We start from the raw sequence: 16,973 nt of genomic DNA, 5'->3' as shown, positions 1-16,973 counted from the left end.
ATGATCCATCATTTGATCCAGGTGAGTTAAACCAGGGAGAGACTGAAACATGCAGGATGCCGGGAATCAGGGGCCCACTTTGGACCCCACCGGTCTGGAGTCATAGACATAAATACGTAGAGAGGGTCGTAGACTCGTAGCATCTTTATAGCTAAAGATGGCGGCGTTGTGAAGCTGAGCTGTGACAGAAGAACAGCAGCTCCAGCTCTGACCCTGACTGACCTTTCCTCTCTAAATCCCCTGGTCTTTAATGCACTTCCTCTCTCTCATTAAAACAAGATGAAAACGTTAGCTACGCTAACAATCAGTGGTCAATTCGGGCTAATTTAGCTACATAGGAAATATTTCTCTGTTGTTTAGAAGCGAGTTTCTGGCTGCAAAGTGAAGTAATTCTGCTTTTTCATCCTTACCTGTGAAAGGTAAAGCCAATGAATCCAGTTTGTTTGGTAAAACGGTTGAAACAAGTCAGAACAGCTCAGGACTGCTGCCACACACAAGATGGCGGCGACGTAACGCAGGACTCAGCGCTCAATGAGGCGTCTAGTATTTATGTCTGGGGGGGGGGCATTACGGGGCTGCTGGTGTTTCTAACGACACACAGAGGACAGAGTCAGCAGAGAGAACCAGGAAGATCTGCAGCACATCTGGTCTCTACACACCTCACACACACACACACACACACACAACCTCACACACACACACACACACAACCACACACACACGCATACAGGTATATAAGGTATAGCCTGCCTTTTTCGCCAAACAGGCCCGACGGTGGTTTAGCTGGACTACCCTTTCCCAAGTAGCTAGAGCAATGGGAGGTGGCTTAAAACACTGCAAAAAATCTGAAAAAAATTTAGCTCACTTTAGGTTTCAGATAGCAGCTACACAGCCTTTCTTTCAGCAGCCTGACAACATGGTGGCTTGTATGGACATCAGCAAATGTGGTTTATGAGAACAAAACAAAGTATTGTGAGAACTTTAAAGGGACAACTACGTCATATTTAAAAACCTGCTGATTAGCATAAATACACAACCTGACAGCACAAAGCATTAACAGAACATATTTTATTAGGTAAATATGACCAAATAATTCAATTATTTTTCTTTAAAAAATAAAAGTAAGCCTCAAATTGAAATTACCAAAAGAAAAACAATCTAATTTAAGTGCCTCAACAAAACGTACACAAAAGTAAAATAAGGGCTTTAGGGTGCAGACTGTTGCCAAATATTCTGAATATAAATAAATAAGTAAAAGAATGTTAAATTAAAATTCTGCCACCTTTTCGAATAATTTTTATGCTGGACAACAGAAAAATGCCTCACCATTAGAAAAACGCTTTTCTGCCTATCAACACAAATACATTTAAACAGCCTCTAAGTCACGGGACTTTACAGATAATATTGTTCGATAGGCAACAAAAAAAATGTTTTAGTAGCATGAACAAAATGGAACACTTTTGAACAAATGATTACTTCACATAAAATCTAGAGCCTTTTCTTTTGTGCCTGCCTCATAGCAGTTATTCCACGGTTTCTCACAAAGTCCCTGATATTTTGTGCTGTTCTTTGAGCCAGCACAGGACCTTCCACCAACTTGCAGTGTTTGCACTCATTTTTAGTGGCAAGTTTTCCTTTACCTATGTGAGCTTTAAAATGCCTCATAACAGCAGAAACCTCAGCACTTGACCATGGTTTTTTTGGTTGTCTTCTGGGTGCAGCAGAGGAGGTCTCTGAAGGGAAAAAAGTAAAGAGAAAAATGATTAAAACAGTTTATTAAAACAAAAAATGAAAAACATTCAAGATGGCTGCTGGCCAAGCATGTTTGTAAGTTTCTCTACTAATCAACTAACTGAGAAAGTGGACAAAAATTTGGAATACAATGCTTCAAAAATGTGAAATTACTGGAAATTGGGTGGAGAAGAAGGACAATGAGAAATGTCCAAGCAGAAACAAAAGCAATCTCCCAAATGGAGGCATGTGGACAAAAAACAAGTTGTTTCAGTTTAGTTTTATTTCATGCTTGTGCTCAATAAAGAGCTTATTTATTGTTGAACTCCGTGTCTTCCTGTCTTTGGTATGGCTCAAAGAGCCGGTCGTAACACTCTTCACTAGGTTGGCACATGTCTCAAGCAAATGGCATATAGTTTGAGGTCATCTAGACTGCATGGCCTTTAAGCATGAACTAGTTAATATGGTCAGCGCAGTAGAATTATGCTTTAACTAAATGTAGCTAGGATCAAAACACAGACTCATAAGGAAACTTGACTTGCCTTCAACAGGAGGGACAGTTTCCTCTGCTGTCGATGACACTGCTCCCACTAAGACAAACAACAAAAGTTTAAAAAACAAAAAACAGATAGACAAAAAGTTATAGCATCTTTGGATTCAAGTAACATACACAAATCATCCATATTCTTGCTTTGCTCAGGTTCCACAGGCTCCACAGGTTCCTCAGGTTCCACAGGTTCCTCAGGTTCCACAGGTTCCTCAGGTTCCACAGATTCCACGGTTTCCATGGGTTCCTCAGGTTCCACAGAATCGCAGTCATCCAAATCACTTAAATCTTCCTTTTCTTCATCCTCACTTAGTTCTATTTCATCTGAAAGGCATTATTAGAATACAAATGAGTGCCATACATAAAATTATATCTAAGCATTACCAAAATGAGGCTTAAAACACATTTTGTATTTATTAGTATTTTCTAACAGAGAATCCCTACTGTAATATTTTCCAATAATAATCATTTATTTAAATCCACCAGTTTTATGAATGTTGATTATGTCAGACAAGTCCTACTAATGGAAATAAGATCACAAAAGAAATTCAGCAATAACCTTCGATTTCGATGTCATCAAGGGATTTTCCTTGCAGGGTAGATACGTGTCCTTTCTCCATGGACAAAAGAAGCTTAGAAATCTTTGCCAGTTGTGTTGTTGGCACAGGTAAGCGATAAAATTCCCTGTGGACACGAATATCATGTCCCAGGAAGTCAGCCACCTGGTCAATTTCATTATTTTTGAGGTTGAGGACTTGTGACAATGTGGCAACATGCTTCCTGAGTTGCGTGGACCTGAGGAACTCGGGATGCTTCGCCCCACATTGGCTTCCATAAACACGCAAACAGTCTTGGCCCCTGTAGTGACTTTGAGATCTTGGTCGGGCAAAAAGAAAGATGTTTGTGGAGCAAACACCACATTGCTCTCTTTTGCTGACCAGCAGAGTCAGAGCATCCACCACATCTGGAGAAAGGAGAACCGCAACTTTTCGACCTCTTTTTCCAATTATTTCAACACGGCTGAAGTAGCTACAGAGCCTTTTTTCAACCTTGGACAATCCAGCAGCAACATCTTCATGGAGCTTGGAGTCATCTCTCTGCTGGAAACCTCTGAGACGCATCTTTGAGACTTCTCCAGCTCGTCTTCGATTGAACACAATGACCTGTGCAAGAGTAACTTTTGCAAGTTCTGCATAATTCTGGGGGCTGACCTCTTCTTTCAAGTTAGAAAATGCATTTTCTCCAGATTTCTTAAGGTACCTATGAAGACTCTGAACATCTTCTGTGAATGGTAAGGTTAATGGCTTATTATATTTGGCATGACTCAGAGTGTTCAAGGCAGTATGTGACACTAACTCAGACCACTTGGATGTATACAGCTTTTTGAAAGTGTCTGTTGACTTAATCAGTTCTTCATCTTCTGCCATGAGCGCTCGGCAATGGATAATGTCACTGATTTTCTGTAGTGTATGTCCCAGTTTTAGTGCAAGACTTGGTGTTTGGTATGAATGCTTTTCTTCATCAAAACCGCAGACAATCTTTACTGCCTGGACAACTCTTTGGAAGTTAGCAGGTTTCACAGCTTCCTCCAAGTTATGTATAGAGAATTCAGACCGTAGACATATTAACAGACGTCCAATTTCACGGAGCTTCTGTCGGATGTACTCATACTTAGTAGGGTCTTGTCCATGTCTGTTGTAGAGAGACTGGGCAAACTGAATAATGGTCAGGTCATTTCTCACAACTGTGGCTACATCATCCTGCTTCATGGGACCGAGGAGCTTCCAAACCCCACTTGAAATCTCTTGACAGAATGCAGACTCTTGAGCCATAGCAAAACCCAGTACTTTGGTTCTTCCATGTCCTTGGTTCAAATCTTCATTTTGTGGCTTACAGGGGCATCTTTGCACATGTCTCCATAGTTCCTTTCGAATGTACATACCTTGGCAGTACATACAATGTATAAATGTTCCAGTCTTTGCTTTTGGCTTTCTCTTAACTTTCAACGATCCTTTCCCACTTTGTAAAACCTCACAGTTATGTTTGAAGTTCCCCTTGTTTCTCATTTTTTCTAGAAGAACATTGCGCTCTTTTGAGTCTTCCGGAAGGGAAAAGGCATAAGCAATTTCAGCATGTGTCTTGTGGGTTTTTAAATGGCGTGAAATTTTGCTCTGTGGCCTACCACATACAAAGCAATAGTTCTTAGCACTCAAAATATGCTGTGAGGATTCCTGTTTGTGAAGCTCCTTTTGACTTTTTGGTTTATTGTTTGAGTCTTTGGTAGACTTGGCTGGGCTGAATGTTTCGAATGTGCCATCACCCATATCATCTGTGTGAAAAGGAGGCCAGTAATTTGATGTGCAAGGTTCAACCACAGAACTTGAGTCTGGCAAGAATGAAGTGAGATCGGGTATTGTTGGGTTTCCTTGAAGTTGTCCAACTTTAGACTTGATGGGCTGAAGAGGGATGCTAACATCTGAGTCTTCATCAGCTTCTGCAGATTCTGAATTTGGTATGTAGTCAATATCAGATGCATGGTCATCATCTGACATTTCACATTCTTTGGAAGGTGATGTGTTGTTATCTGATGAGGAGTCAGCTATGGAATACTTAAACAGTTCTTTTGCCTGAAATTGGGAGTGGGAAGTGGGAAATATAATTTATGTTATAATGGAGACTTAGAAGGCAAAGCTAAAAAAACGTATGTGGATATTCACCTGAGATCCATCATCCTTTATAATTTGTTTAAGGCAGGATGAATGCCAGACTTTTGAACAACCTGTGAAAAAATTTAAATGTAAAAAACCACAGAAGACAAGCAAAATCCAAAATCTCAAATAAACCATTACACCTTACGTTTAGATCAGATGGAATAGTTAAATATAGATTAACAATTTTTTTTTTTCAAATGTGCAAAATTGAACATTCTGGATAAAATTTTTATGTTCTGTTTTAAATAAAGATCACGGTTAAAGGCTTTAAGGTACTTTGAAAACTTCCACTGCTTTGAAAGTCACCATGATGACATAAATTGCATTGTATTGAAAACTATGTACTCAATTCTGAAACTGTAATTTGTTCATGGTCAACAGTTCAACAAAGACATACATCCTATTAAAATTAATTAATTCACAGTACAAATTAACTAAATATCTTACCTTTGCACTGGTAGCCAACCCACTTGAATGAAGAACAAGGTCCAAAACACTGAGTACACTTCTCCAAAGAGGATACTGTTGTGCACATCAAGTGATGTTTTTGACACTACAAAAAACAAATTAAACATATATTTAAAAATACACACACATATACATATATATACAGTCATATGAAAAAGTTTGGGCAGCCCTATTAAACTTACTTATTTTTATATCTAAATATTTGGGTGTTTGCAACAGCTATTTCAGTTTGATATATCTGATGGACATAAGTAATATTTCAGTACTGAATTGAGGTTTATTGTACTAACAGAAAATGTGAAGTATGCATTAAAACAGAATTTGACAGGTGCAGAAATATGGGCACTTCAACAGAAAAGTGGCATTAATATTTAGCAGATCCTCCTTTTGCAAAAATAACAGCCTCTAGTCACTTCCTGTAGCTTTTAATGAGTTCCTGGATCAAGGTATTTTTGACCATTCTTCTTTGCAAAACAATTCCAGTTCAGTTAAGTTTGATGGTCGCCAAGCATTTACAGCCTGCTTCAAATCATCCCACAGATGTTCAATGATATTCAGGTCTGGGGATTGGGATGGCCATTCCAGAACATTGTAATTGTTCCTCTGCATGAATGCCCGAGTAGATTTGGAGCGGTGTTTTGGATCATTGTCTTGCTGAAATATCCCAGCACAACTTCAACTTCGTAACTGATTCTTGAACATTATTCTCAAGAATCTGTTGATATTGAGTGAAATCCATGCAACCCTCAACTTTAACAAGATCCCCAGTGCTGACATTGGCCACACAGCCCCAAAGCATGATGAAACCTCCACCACATTTTACAGTGGGTAGCAAGTGTTTTTCTTGAAACGCTGTATTTTTTTGCTGCCATGCATAACGCCATTTTTTATGACTAAACAACTCAATCTTTGTTTCTTTTTTTTATTTTATCTTTATTGATTCTCAAGAAAGTATCACTTACATGAACTTAGGTCTCTACATCACAGGATTAACTTCAACATTTGTAATAAGGTAGACATGTAGACCATTGCATAATAACAGTCAAAACAAAAATGCAACTTCACTTCCCTGAGAAAGATTATAAAGCAAGGAATAAAGAGAGTGTGAAAGAAGAAACCAAAAATAGAGAAAGGAATCAAGTTAGAAATGTAAAGAGCAAACCAGAAAAAAAAGAAATACATAAACGAAAGACATAGTATAAAATAATTATGAAGTATGGCTGTCATAGGAGATTTAATCAAGTTTGGTCTCTAAAAATGAAATCAGATCTCTACCCAAATCTGCCACCACTGACAGAATTGTTCAGTCCTGTGACTGTTGATTCTTTTCCATTTTATACATGTTAAATGTTATGTCGATCCAGTCGTCGAAAGTTGGTTTGTCTTGTGATAACCATTTTCTTGTAATGTTTTTCTTACTTGCTATTAATAAAATAGTCATTAAATATTTATTTCTTTTTGAAGAAATTATGTAAAATACATAAGCTTGATCTCAAAAGGAATGTTCTGCTTGAAAATATCTTGTAAGGCACTATTTATCTCTTTCCAGTAATCTTTTATGATTGGGTAGTCCCAGAAGACATGATAATGGTTTGCGTTTTGACTCGGTCATCCGTCTCCTTAATTTTTTGGTGTATGTTGATGAGTTCTGACTTAATGTCATCAAGCTGTTGTTTCATATCTTTTCGGAAATCCCGTAACTCCCCCAGGATTTGCGCTAGTGCAGTTGAGTCAGTGGAAAGCTTATTAGCATTAGCTTCGCCGAGGTGCTGATGTGTTGGTGAGCTACCTGCCGTCTTTCTTTCTTTTGCCAATTCTTTATTCGTGGTTTTCTTATTCCCGTCCCTTTTCCCCATTCTAGACCCCCTTATAGATTCCATTTTACTCATTTTTTGTTATATTTGGCAATTAATGGCGGTCAAATTAAGATTTACTGGAGGTGCAGTCAGCTCAAGCTGCCATCTCGGAAGTTGACGTCACCGGAACCCCTCAATCTTTGTTTCATCAGTCCACAGGACCTTGTTCCAAAATGAAACCGGCTTGTCCAAATGTGCTTTTGCATACCTCAAGCGACTGTTTGTGGCATGCTTGCAGAAAAGGCTTCTGTCGCATCACTCTCCCATACAGCTTCTCCTTGTGCAAAGTGCGCTGAATTGTTGAACAATGCACAGTGACACCATCTGCAGCAAGATGATGCTGCAGGTCTTTGGAGGTGGTCTGTGGGTTGTCTTTGATTGTTCTCACCATTCTTCTTCTCTGCCTCTCTGATATTTTTCTTGGCCTGCCACTTCTGGGCTTAACAAGAATTGTCCCTGTGGTTTTCCATTTCCTTACTATGTTCCTCACAGTGGAAACTGACAGTTTAAATCTCTGAGACAACTTTTTGTATCCTTCCCCTAAACAACTATGTTGAACAATCTTTGTATTCAGATCATTTGAGAGTTGTTTTGAGGTGCCCATGATACCACTCTTCAGAGGAGACTCAAATAGGAGAACAACTTGCAACTGGCCACCTTAAATACATTTTCTCATGATTGGATACACTTGTCTATGAAGTTCAAAGCTTAATGAGGTTACCAAACCAATTTTGTGTTTCAGTAAGTCAGTGAAAAGTAGTTGGGAGTTTTCAAATCAATAAAATGATAAGGGTACCCACATTTTTGCACCTGTCAAATTCTGTTTTAATGCATATTGCACATTTTCTGTTAGTACAATAAACCTCAATTCAATACTGGAATATTACTGTTTCCATCAGTTATTAGATATATCAAACTGAAGTAGCTGTTGCAAAACCCCAAATATTTAGAAATAAAATAATTAAGATTAATAGGGGTGCCCAAACGTTTTCACAGACAGACAGACATATTTTATTATTTATATTTATTAGCTCAGATGGAGTAGCTTTTCAATGAATAAGCAATTTCCCCTTTGGGATCATACTATATTGGATAATAAATGAGACAAATAATTACAGAGGGTTCCAGTCATAAAAAACAACTTTTTCTGCAAACTTTTAAATAGTTGAATTAAAAATATTGTGTGGTAAAGATGTAGATAAATACAAAAGACAAAATTTATATATATATATATATATATATATATATATATATATATATATATATATTTTAACTTTGACAACATTTAAAACATTTTTCTAAGATTATATTCTGTGCCACCAAGTCAACATTTATCAGAAGTCAAACCAATATTCTCAACCTCACAAGAACCAAAACATATGTTTTTATCTATTCAATAAAGCAAGGTCCCCATATATGAAATGGTTGATTACTTCACAGAGATATCTCCACTTAAATGATTGTGCTATGAGAGCCAACAACCATGGAAGGAAACTAGTTTTAAATCCAGCCAAAATGTTCGGTAAATTAAAAATGAAATCCAACTTCTGTACCTGTTCTGTGTTGCCAGCTGAAGAAGTTGTATGAGGACAGTCAGGACTTTGGGACATTTCTTCCTCCAATTCCTGTGAAAAAGAAGAAAAATTGATTTTTTTCACCCCAGAGAAATTCTGTAATGCAGCAGAGAAAATAGTCCGATTGTGACTCAAGTGTTTTGAATCCTGGAAACAACCTAAAGGATGAACGGTAAACACATTGACTGACAGCAAACTTTAACAAATATTCAAAATACTACAATTTCACCAGCACTGACCAAATTGAAGTCTGATTCTGTTGTGAAATTAAAAAAAATGTTACCGAAAATGTATGCATCTACTTTAACCTTTAAGAAATTAAAATATTTACTCTCCCAATATATTCTGTAATACCAAGTCAACATTTTTCAGAGGTCAAACCAATATTCACAAAGTCACAAGAACCAAAACATATGTTTTTATCAGTTCAATAGCGCAAGGTCCCCATATACAATATGGTCCTCCTGTATCACATTGGTGCCGGTGACCATGAAACACACACATACACACGCTGAACTTACAAACTGAAAACCATGACATGAGACTGTCCTTACAAACCAATGTCCAGATAAACCACATGGCATTCAGGTCCACACACAGACACACTGAAGTTGAACAGGTTGGCTGACTGACATCATTTAGCTGCACCTTAAACATAAAATACCTCTGAATTGATGGGGAGTGAATCCAGGACAGGGTCTATCTCATTTGGGACACTCGTTGTCATCTGATCCTGATCATTTTCAGCTCTGATCTGAAACAGAAAATAAATACAAGTCAACACCATACTGCCCTTGATTACTTCACAGAGATATCTCCACTTAAATGATTGTTCTATGAGAGAAAACACCCATGAAAGGAAACTAGTTTTAAATCCAGCCAAAATGTTTGGTAATTTCAAAATGAAAACCCAACTTCTGTACCTGTTCTGTGTTGCCAGCTGAAGAAGTTGTACAAGGACAGTCAGGACTTTGGGACATTTCTTCCTCCAATTCCTGTGAAAAAGAAGAAAATTTGATTTTTTTTTCTCCCCAGAAATTCTGTGATGCAGCAGAGAAAATAGTCCGATTGTGACTCAAGTGTTTTAAATCCTGGAAACACCTTAAAAGATGAACGTTATACACATTGAATGACAGCAAACTTTAACAAATATTCAAAATACTCCAATTTCACCAGCATTGACAAGATTGAAGTCTGATTCTGTTGTGAAATTAAAAGAAATTTTAGCAAAAATCTATGCATCTACTTTAACCTTTAAGAAATTAAAATATTTGCTCTCCCAATATATTCTGTAATACCAAGTCAACATTTATCAGAGGTCAAATTAATATTCACAAGGTCACAAGAACCAAAACATATGTTTTTATCAGTTCAATAGCGCAAGGTCCCCATATACAATATGGTCCTCCTGTATCACATTGGGACAGATGACCATGAAACACACACATACACACGCTGAACTTACAAACTGAAAACCATGACATGAGACTGTCCTTACAAACCAATGTCCAGATAAACCACATGGCATTCAGGTCCACACACAGACACACTGAAGTTGAACAGGTTGGCTGACTGACATCATTTAGCTGCACCTTAAATATAAAATACCTCTGAATTGATGGGGAGTGAATCCAGGACAGGGTCTATCTCATTTGGGACACTCGTTGTCATCTGATCCTGATCATTTTCAGCTCTGATCTGAAACAGAAAATAAATACAAGTCAACACCATACTGCCCTTGATTACTTCACAGAGATATCTCCACTTAAATGATTGTTCTATGAGAGAAAACACCCATGAAAGGAAACTAGTTTTAAATCCAGCCAAAATGTTTGGTAATTTCAAAATGAAAACCCAACTTCTGTACCTGTTCTGTGTTGCCAGCTGAAGAAGTTGTACAAGGACAGTCAGGACTTTGGGACATTTCTTCCTCCAATTCCTGTGAAAAAGAAGAAAATTTGATTTTTTTTCTCCCCAGAAATTCTGTGACGCAGCAGAGAAAATAGTCCGATTGTGACTCAAGTGTTTTAAATCCTGGAAACACCTTAAAAGATGAACGTTATACACATTGAATGACAGCAAACTTTAACAAATATTCAAAATACTCCAATTTCACCAGCATTGACAAGATTGAAGTCTGATTCTGTTGTGAAATTAAAAGAAATTTTAGCAAAAATCTATGCATCTACTTTAACCTTTAAGAAATTAAAATATTTGCTCTCCCAATATATTCTGTAATACCAAGTCAACATTTATCAGAGGTCAAATTAATATTCACAAGGTCACAAGAACCAAAACATATGTTTTTATCAGTTCAATAGCGCAAGGTCCCCATATACAATATGGTCCTCCTGTATCACATTGGGACAGATGACCATGAAACACACACATACACACGCTGAACTTACAAACTGAAAACCATGACATGAGACTGTCCTTACAAACCAATGTCCAGATAAACCACATGGCATTCAGGTCCACACACAGACACACTGAAGTTGAACAGGTTGGCTGACTGACATCATTTAGCTGCACCTTAAATATAAAATACCTCTGAATTGATGGGGAGTGAATCCAGGACAGGGTCTATCTCATTTGGGACACTGGTTGTCATCTGATCCTGATCATTTTCAGCTCTGATCTGAAACAGAAAATAAATACAAGTCAACACCATACTGCCCTTGATTACTTCACAGAGATATCTCCACTTAAATGATTGTTCTATGAGAGAAAACACCCATGAAAGGAAACTAGTTTTAAATCCAGCCAAAATGTTTGGTAATTTCAAAATGAAAACCCAACTTCTGTACCTGTTCTGTGTTGCCAGCTGAAGAAGTTGTACAAGGACAGTCAGGACTTTGGGTCATTTCTTTCTCCAATTCCTGTGAAAAAGAAGATTGATTTTTTTCTCCACAGAAATTCTGTGATGCAGCAGAGAAAATAGTCCGATTGTAACTCAAGTGTTTTAAATCCTGGAAACACCTTAAAAGATGAACGTTATACACATTGAATGAAAGCAAACTTTAACAAATATTCAAAATACTCCAATTTCACCAGCATTGACAAGATTGAAGTCTGATTCTGTTGTGAAATTAAAAGAAATTTTAGCAAAAATCTATGCATCTACTTTAACCTTTAAGAAATTAAAATATTTACTCTCCCAATATATTCTGTAATGCCAAGTCAACATTTATCAGAGGTCAAACCAATATTCACAAGGTCACAAGAACCAAAACATATGTTTTTATCAATTCAATAACGCAAGGTCCCCATATACAATATGGTCCTCCTGTATCACATTGGGGCAGGTGACCATGAAACACACACATACACACGCTGAACTTACAAACTGAAAACCATGACATGAGACTGTCCTTACAAACCAATGTCCAGATAAACCACATGGCATTCAGGTCCACACACAGACACACTGAAGTTGAACAGGTTGGCTGACTGACATCATTTAGCTGCACCTTAAATATAAAATACCTCTGAATTGATGGGGAGTGAATCCAGGACAGGGTCTGTCTCATTTGGGACACTGGTTGTCATCTGATCCTGATCATTTTCAGCTCTGATCTGAAACAGAAAATAAATACAAGTCAACACCATACTGCCCTTGACTACTTCACAGAGATATTTTCACTTAAATGATTGTTCTATGAGAACCATCACCCATGGAAGGAAACTAGTTTTAAATCCAGCCAAAATGTTTGGTAAATTCAAAATGAAAACCCAACTTCTGTACCTGTTCTGTGTTGCCAGCCGTAGAAGTTGAATGAGTGCAGTCAGGACTTTGGGACATTTCTTTCTCCAATTCCTGTGAAAAAGAAGAAAGATTGATTGTTTTATCCCCACAGAAGATTTTCTGATGTAGCAGAGAAAATAATTTGGTGGTTAACCCAAGTGTTTTGAATTCTGGAAACAGTCTGCAAGACGAATGCTAAGAAACAAGTTGACTATTATAATTTCACCAGCACTGACCAAATTGAAGTCTGATTCTGTTTGATTAAAATCACCAAAAATAAAAATATTTTCTATAACCTTTAAGAAATTAAAATTTTTACTCTCCCAATATATTCTGTGATGCCAAGTCAACATTTATCAGAGGTCAAACCAATATTCACAACCTTGATGGGGAGTGAATCCAGGACTGGATCTGTCTCGTTTTTGACACTGGTTATCATCTGATCCGGGTCATTTTCAGCTCTGATCTGAAACAGAAAATAAATACAAGTCAACACCATACTGCCCTAGATTAATTCACAGAGATACCCTCACTTATATTCAGATTTTGTCTTAAAACTTTCAATAATATCATTTTCCCACACCTTTATTTGGTCTTTGCTTGATACCGGTCCATAGTATGAAACCAACTGTGATGTGGATGGCACCTCAACATCTTGTCCAGTTGAAGACATCCCACTGGAGTTCTGTTGAATTTGAATATATATCAAATTCATTGTAGATGTAACAATGTTTTGAGAGTACGTAAAACACTACTGTAAATACTACTATACTGTAATTATTTATTATACATTTGTGGGCAACTGGTTAATTTGCCCAGTAATGTCTTGTATAGTCAGCCATCTAGTGTTGTGAAAAGAATGGTAAAACAAAGGAGGTTCAGGTTGTAAATCATCATTATTAGTGCATTTCTTAAATGAACATTGTCTTAAGATTCATACATTTTTATTTTTTTAGTACCTTGAGTCGCCATGGCCAGTCTGAGTCCCCATAATTGTACGTAATCTCTTCTCCCTGATTGATATCTCGAGTTGCAAATAAACACAAATGTGGTTTCTGTTGGACGGTCAGATACTTCATTTTGGCATTTGGGCTGATATTGTCATCGTTTATAAGCCTTCCAAGGGAGCAATCTTCTTTTGCTGCATCAACACTGCAAATACATAACATTTAATTTTAAATATTAAAATATTCATTTATATATATATATGCCATTTAGTTCTAATTAGACTTCTGATACAAACATACTAACCACCAGAGTTTTCCATTAAAATAGAATTCAAACAAGAATACTTTAAGGTTGTCATGGTAAACTCTCTGTCTCCTCTCACATTCCTCTTTACTGATCAGTTCACCTCGATATTCACACAGAAAGTCTCCTTTCTGAAAAGAGGTTGTGGCAAAGATACCACGACCTAAAGAAGAAAGCAAAAATAATAGTAGAAAGAGTAAACAGTATAAAGGCTTGATTGTATTTAAACCACTCCAAAGAAATCCCCATACCTTTAAAGGCATTGATGTACGTGACGTCAAGCCCCACTTTGTCCGTTTTGGTATCAATATAATATTTGGCATCTTCCTTCGGATTTATGCGTCTTCGCCTCTGCATGTTTTACTGACATGTATGAAAAGTTATAACAGTCAAAGAAGGAATTACAAGCTTCTTTGTAATTCCTACAAATGTTAAAGCTAAAAATTTAATTATAAATATGGAAACATGTTATGCATGCAAGACACACAGCTCAGATAAAACACCAACACTATAATTTATTTAATCACTGATTTAAAAAAGTGCTTTACCATCTACAAATAGTTCAGTGTTCAATATATTGTTGTTCAGCCAATAGTACAGCCTTACAAGAACATTTGAGCCATACTTTAAGGAAAAAGGGTAGTTTGTTGCACAAATGAATTTTATTAGAGAAGTCCAATTTATCTTTAATTAAACAGTTTTAATCAGTCTTCCAGGGACAGTCTCCTCCAACTTTTAGATGCATCTCTGCTTCAACACACCTAAGTCAAATAATGTGGTCAGAAATCTGGAGAATTTGGCTGCATATGAGGAGGTTATTCAGCTAATTGATTCAGGTACAAATACACATTTAAAAATTGAAGGACACCGATATTTGCCTAAATTTGAGGACTCTTGATTTACACTTTCAGCATTTAAGTCATGAAAGTGATTACAGTACACAGCTTTAAAGCCATTGATGCACCAGCCCTATTGCAGCCAATTATTAAAACCTTCAACCATTGGTGCTTTTCCAAAAGATAAACAAGTTTCACAGAAACCTGTGGGTTTGCTTCTTATTAATCTCCTGCTTGAAATCAAGCTTAACGAGCTTAACAAGCATCACTACGGTGCAATTAGCTAACATAAAGCAAGCAGTTCGCCAATATTGTTAAATATAATGATGAAAACCTTACAGTTCATCACCCAACTTTTATCACCAAAAGCTAGGTAGTAGGTACCACACAGGTACCACCTACCCCAAATATTGTCAACTTGTCAAACACCTGTTTCTAGCTAGGAGGCTAGCTCTAGCTAGGAAGCTAGCTCTCCTAGCCCAGCTAGTCTCTTACTTTAAAACACTCGAAATAAAAACTATACTGCTTCAGGTAAGTCTTTTCAGTCATAAAAGCATACATATTTAAGCTACTTGATGCAAATATCTAAAATAAGTTGCTTAGCTTTAATGTTACCTAAATTAAAATCTAAAATATTTCATTTTGCTCAAAAACCTTTCTTGCATCTGCAGTTATTTACTTGTAAATAACTTCATCTAGGCAAAAATTATTTTAATTTACCATTAATGCTTACCTGTGCACAGTTATTCCACCAACACGTCCATATTGAGGGCTGCGGCTTCAAATGAGGATTTAATTTTTAAAAACCTTGCGTCTGGGATGGTTTGGTAATAAGACACACCCACAGTTTTTTTCCAGCCAATCAGATGATGACCGGCTAAAAGCGCGCGTAGTGTATAAAAATGTGTGTAAAACTGCAATTCATACACTGACATCAGGTGGCGCTGTGTTATACACTGGAATACACAAAACTCAGGTTACAGGTATAAAAGGACAATTAAAGAAAGTGAGATATCACGCTGTTTATTCAATGAAAAGTACAAATACATGGTCCAAATCATGCAAACACTGGCATAGTTCCTATAAAACTTTAGATTTATGAGAAAAAGTGTTGTTTAGATACTCAAAATTTAAAATACACTCCATGATTTATGCGGACATTGGCACTGTCCGTGTATTACCCCTAGGTCCGCGTAACGTAAGTACGTATTCAGGTCAAAAGGCAGGCTAAACCATATATACCAACACACGCACACACACACACACACAACCACACACACACACACACACACACAACCACACACACACACACACAACCTCACACACACACACACACACACAACCACACACACACACACACAACCTCACACACAACCTCACACACACACGCACACACACAACCACACACACACACACAACCTCACACACACACACACACACAACCACACACACACACACACACACACACACACAACCTCACACACACACACACACACACACACACAACCACACACACACACACACAACCTCACACACAACCTCACACACACACCTCACACACCTCACACACAACCTCACACACAACCTCAAACACACACACACACACACACACACACTCCTCAGAGTTTGTGGTTTCAGAGGCATGAAGGCTCCTGATCTAAATATAATCCAGCAGCTCTTTATTTTCCCCGGTTTTTTTTTTGTCTGAATTAGAGTTTAGCAGAGAGGAACTGCTGGTGTTACTGGTGTTACTGGTGTTACTGGTGTTACTGGTTGTCGCCTCCTCCTTAGTGCTGATCGGTTCGATCGTGTCTCGCTGACGGACTTCAGCCTCTCAGGAGTTTTTACAATAAAATGAGCAAAAAGCTGAAGTTAAAAATGTTTCTGAGGAAGAGTCACATCCTCTTCATCGTCGCGGAGCGTGATGGTGCAGCACCGCCCCCTAGTGGCCTTGCTGTTAACCTGCATCTGGTCTAAGCGCCAGGAAGCAGGTGGATAGCTGTAAAAAATGTAACTTAAAATGTTAGTTTTTGTTTTTATTGTTTATTAACTTTTGTTTCACCAGGAAAATCCCACTGAGATTAAAAATCTAATTTTCTAGAGAGATTACAGAACATTCACAGCAACACAAGGAAATATTTCCAGACAGATTCAGCAAAGACAGAATAACAGAAACAGCTCTTTATGCACATACTGACTTAAATGTCGCAGCCTTTCGTTCCAAAAAAAAGCAAAAATAAACTCCAATAAA

At 37.4% G+C, this 16,973-nt stretch overlaps 2 protein-coding genes across 2 annotated transcripts in view; one reads left to right on the top strand and one right to left on the bottom strand.

Moving 5' to 3' along the window:
- Nucleotides 1–16,973, top strand: part of fam20cb (FAM20C golgi associated secretory pathway kinase b) — a 49,831-nt gene that overhangs the window by 28,548 nt on the left and 4,310 nt on the right. The window lies entirely within an intron of this gene.
- Nucleotides 731–15,562, bottom strand: LOC114157077 (histone-lysine N-methyltransferase mes-4-like). Its single transcript, XM_028037831.1, has 17 exons — nt 14,138–15,562; nt 13,887–14,049; nt 13,595–13,787; nt 13,219–13,320; nt 13,018–13,101; nt 12,636–12,707; nt 12,377–12,466; nt 11,698–11,769; nt 11,439–11,528; nt 10,755–10,826; nt 10,496–10,585; nt 9,811–9,882; nt 9,552–9,641; nt 8,867–8,938; nt 5,437–5,542; nt 2,274–2,321; nt 731–1,733 (listed from the first exon to the last, which is right to left on the bottom strand). The coding sequence occupies exons 1-17, from the start codon at nt 14,241–14,243 to the stop codon at nt 1,489–1,491; spliced, it is 1,767 nt and encodes a 588-aa protein (XP_027893632.1). The 5' UTR covers nt 14,244–15,562; the 3' UTR covers nt 731–1,488.

Source organism: Xiphophorus couchianus, chromosome 2, assembly GCF_001444195.1.
Source record: "Xiphophorus couchianus chromosome 2, X_couchianus-1.0, whole genome shotgun sequence".
In the NCBI taxonomy this organism is placed as follows: Eukaryota; Metazoa; Chordata; class Actinopteri; order Cyprinodontiformes; family Poeciliidae; genus Xiphophorus; species Xiphophorus couchianus.
The sequence above is the reverse complement of the archived record's forward strand: the minus strand, read 5'-3'. Positions and strand labels throughout refer to the sequence as shown.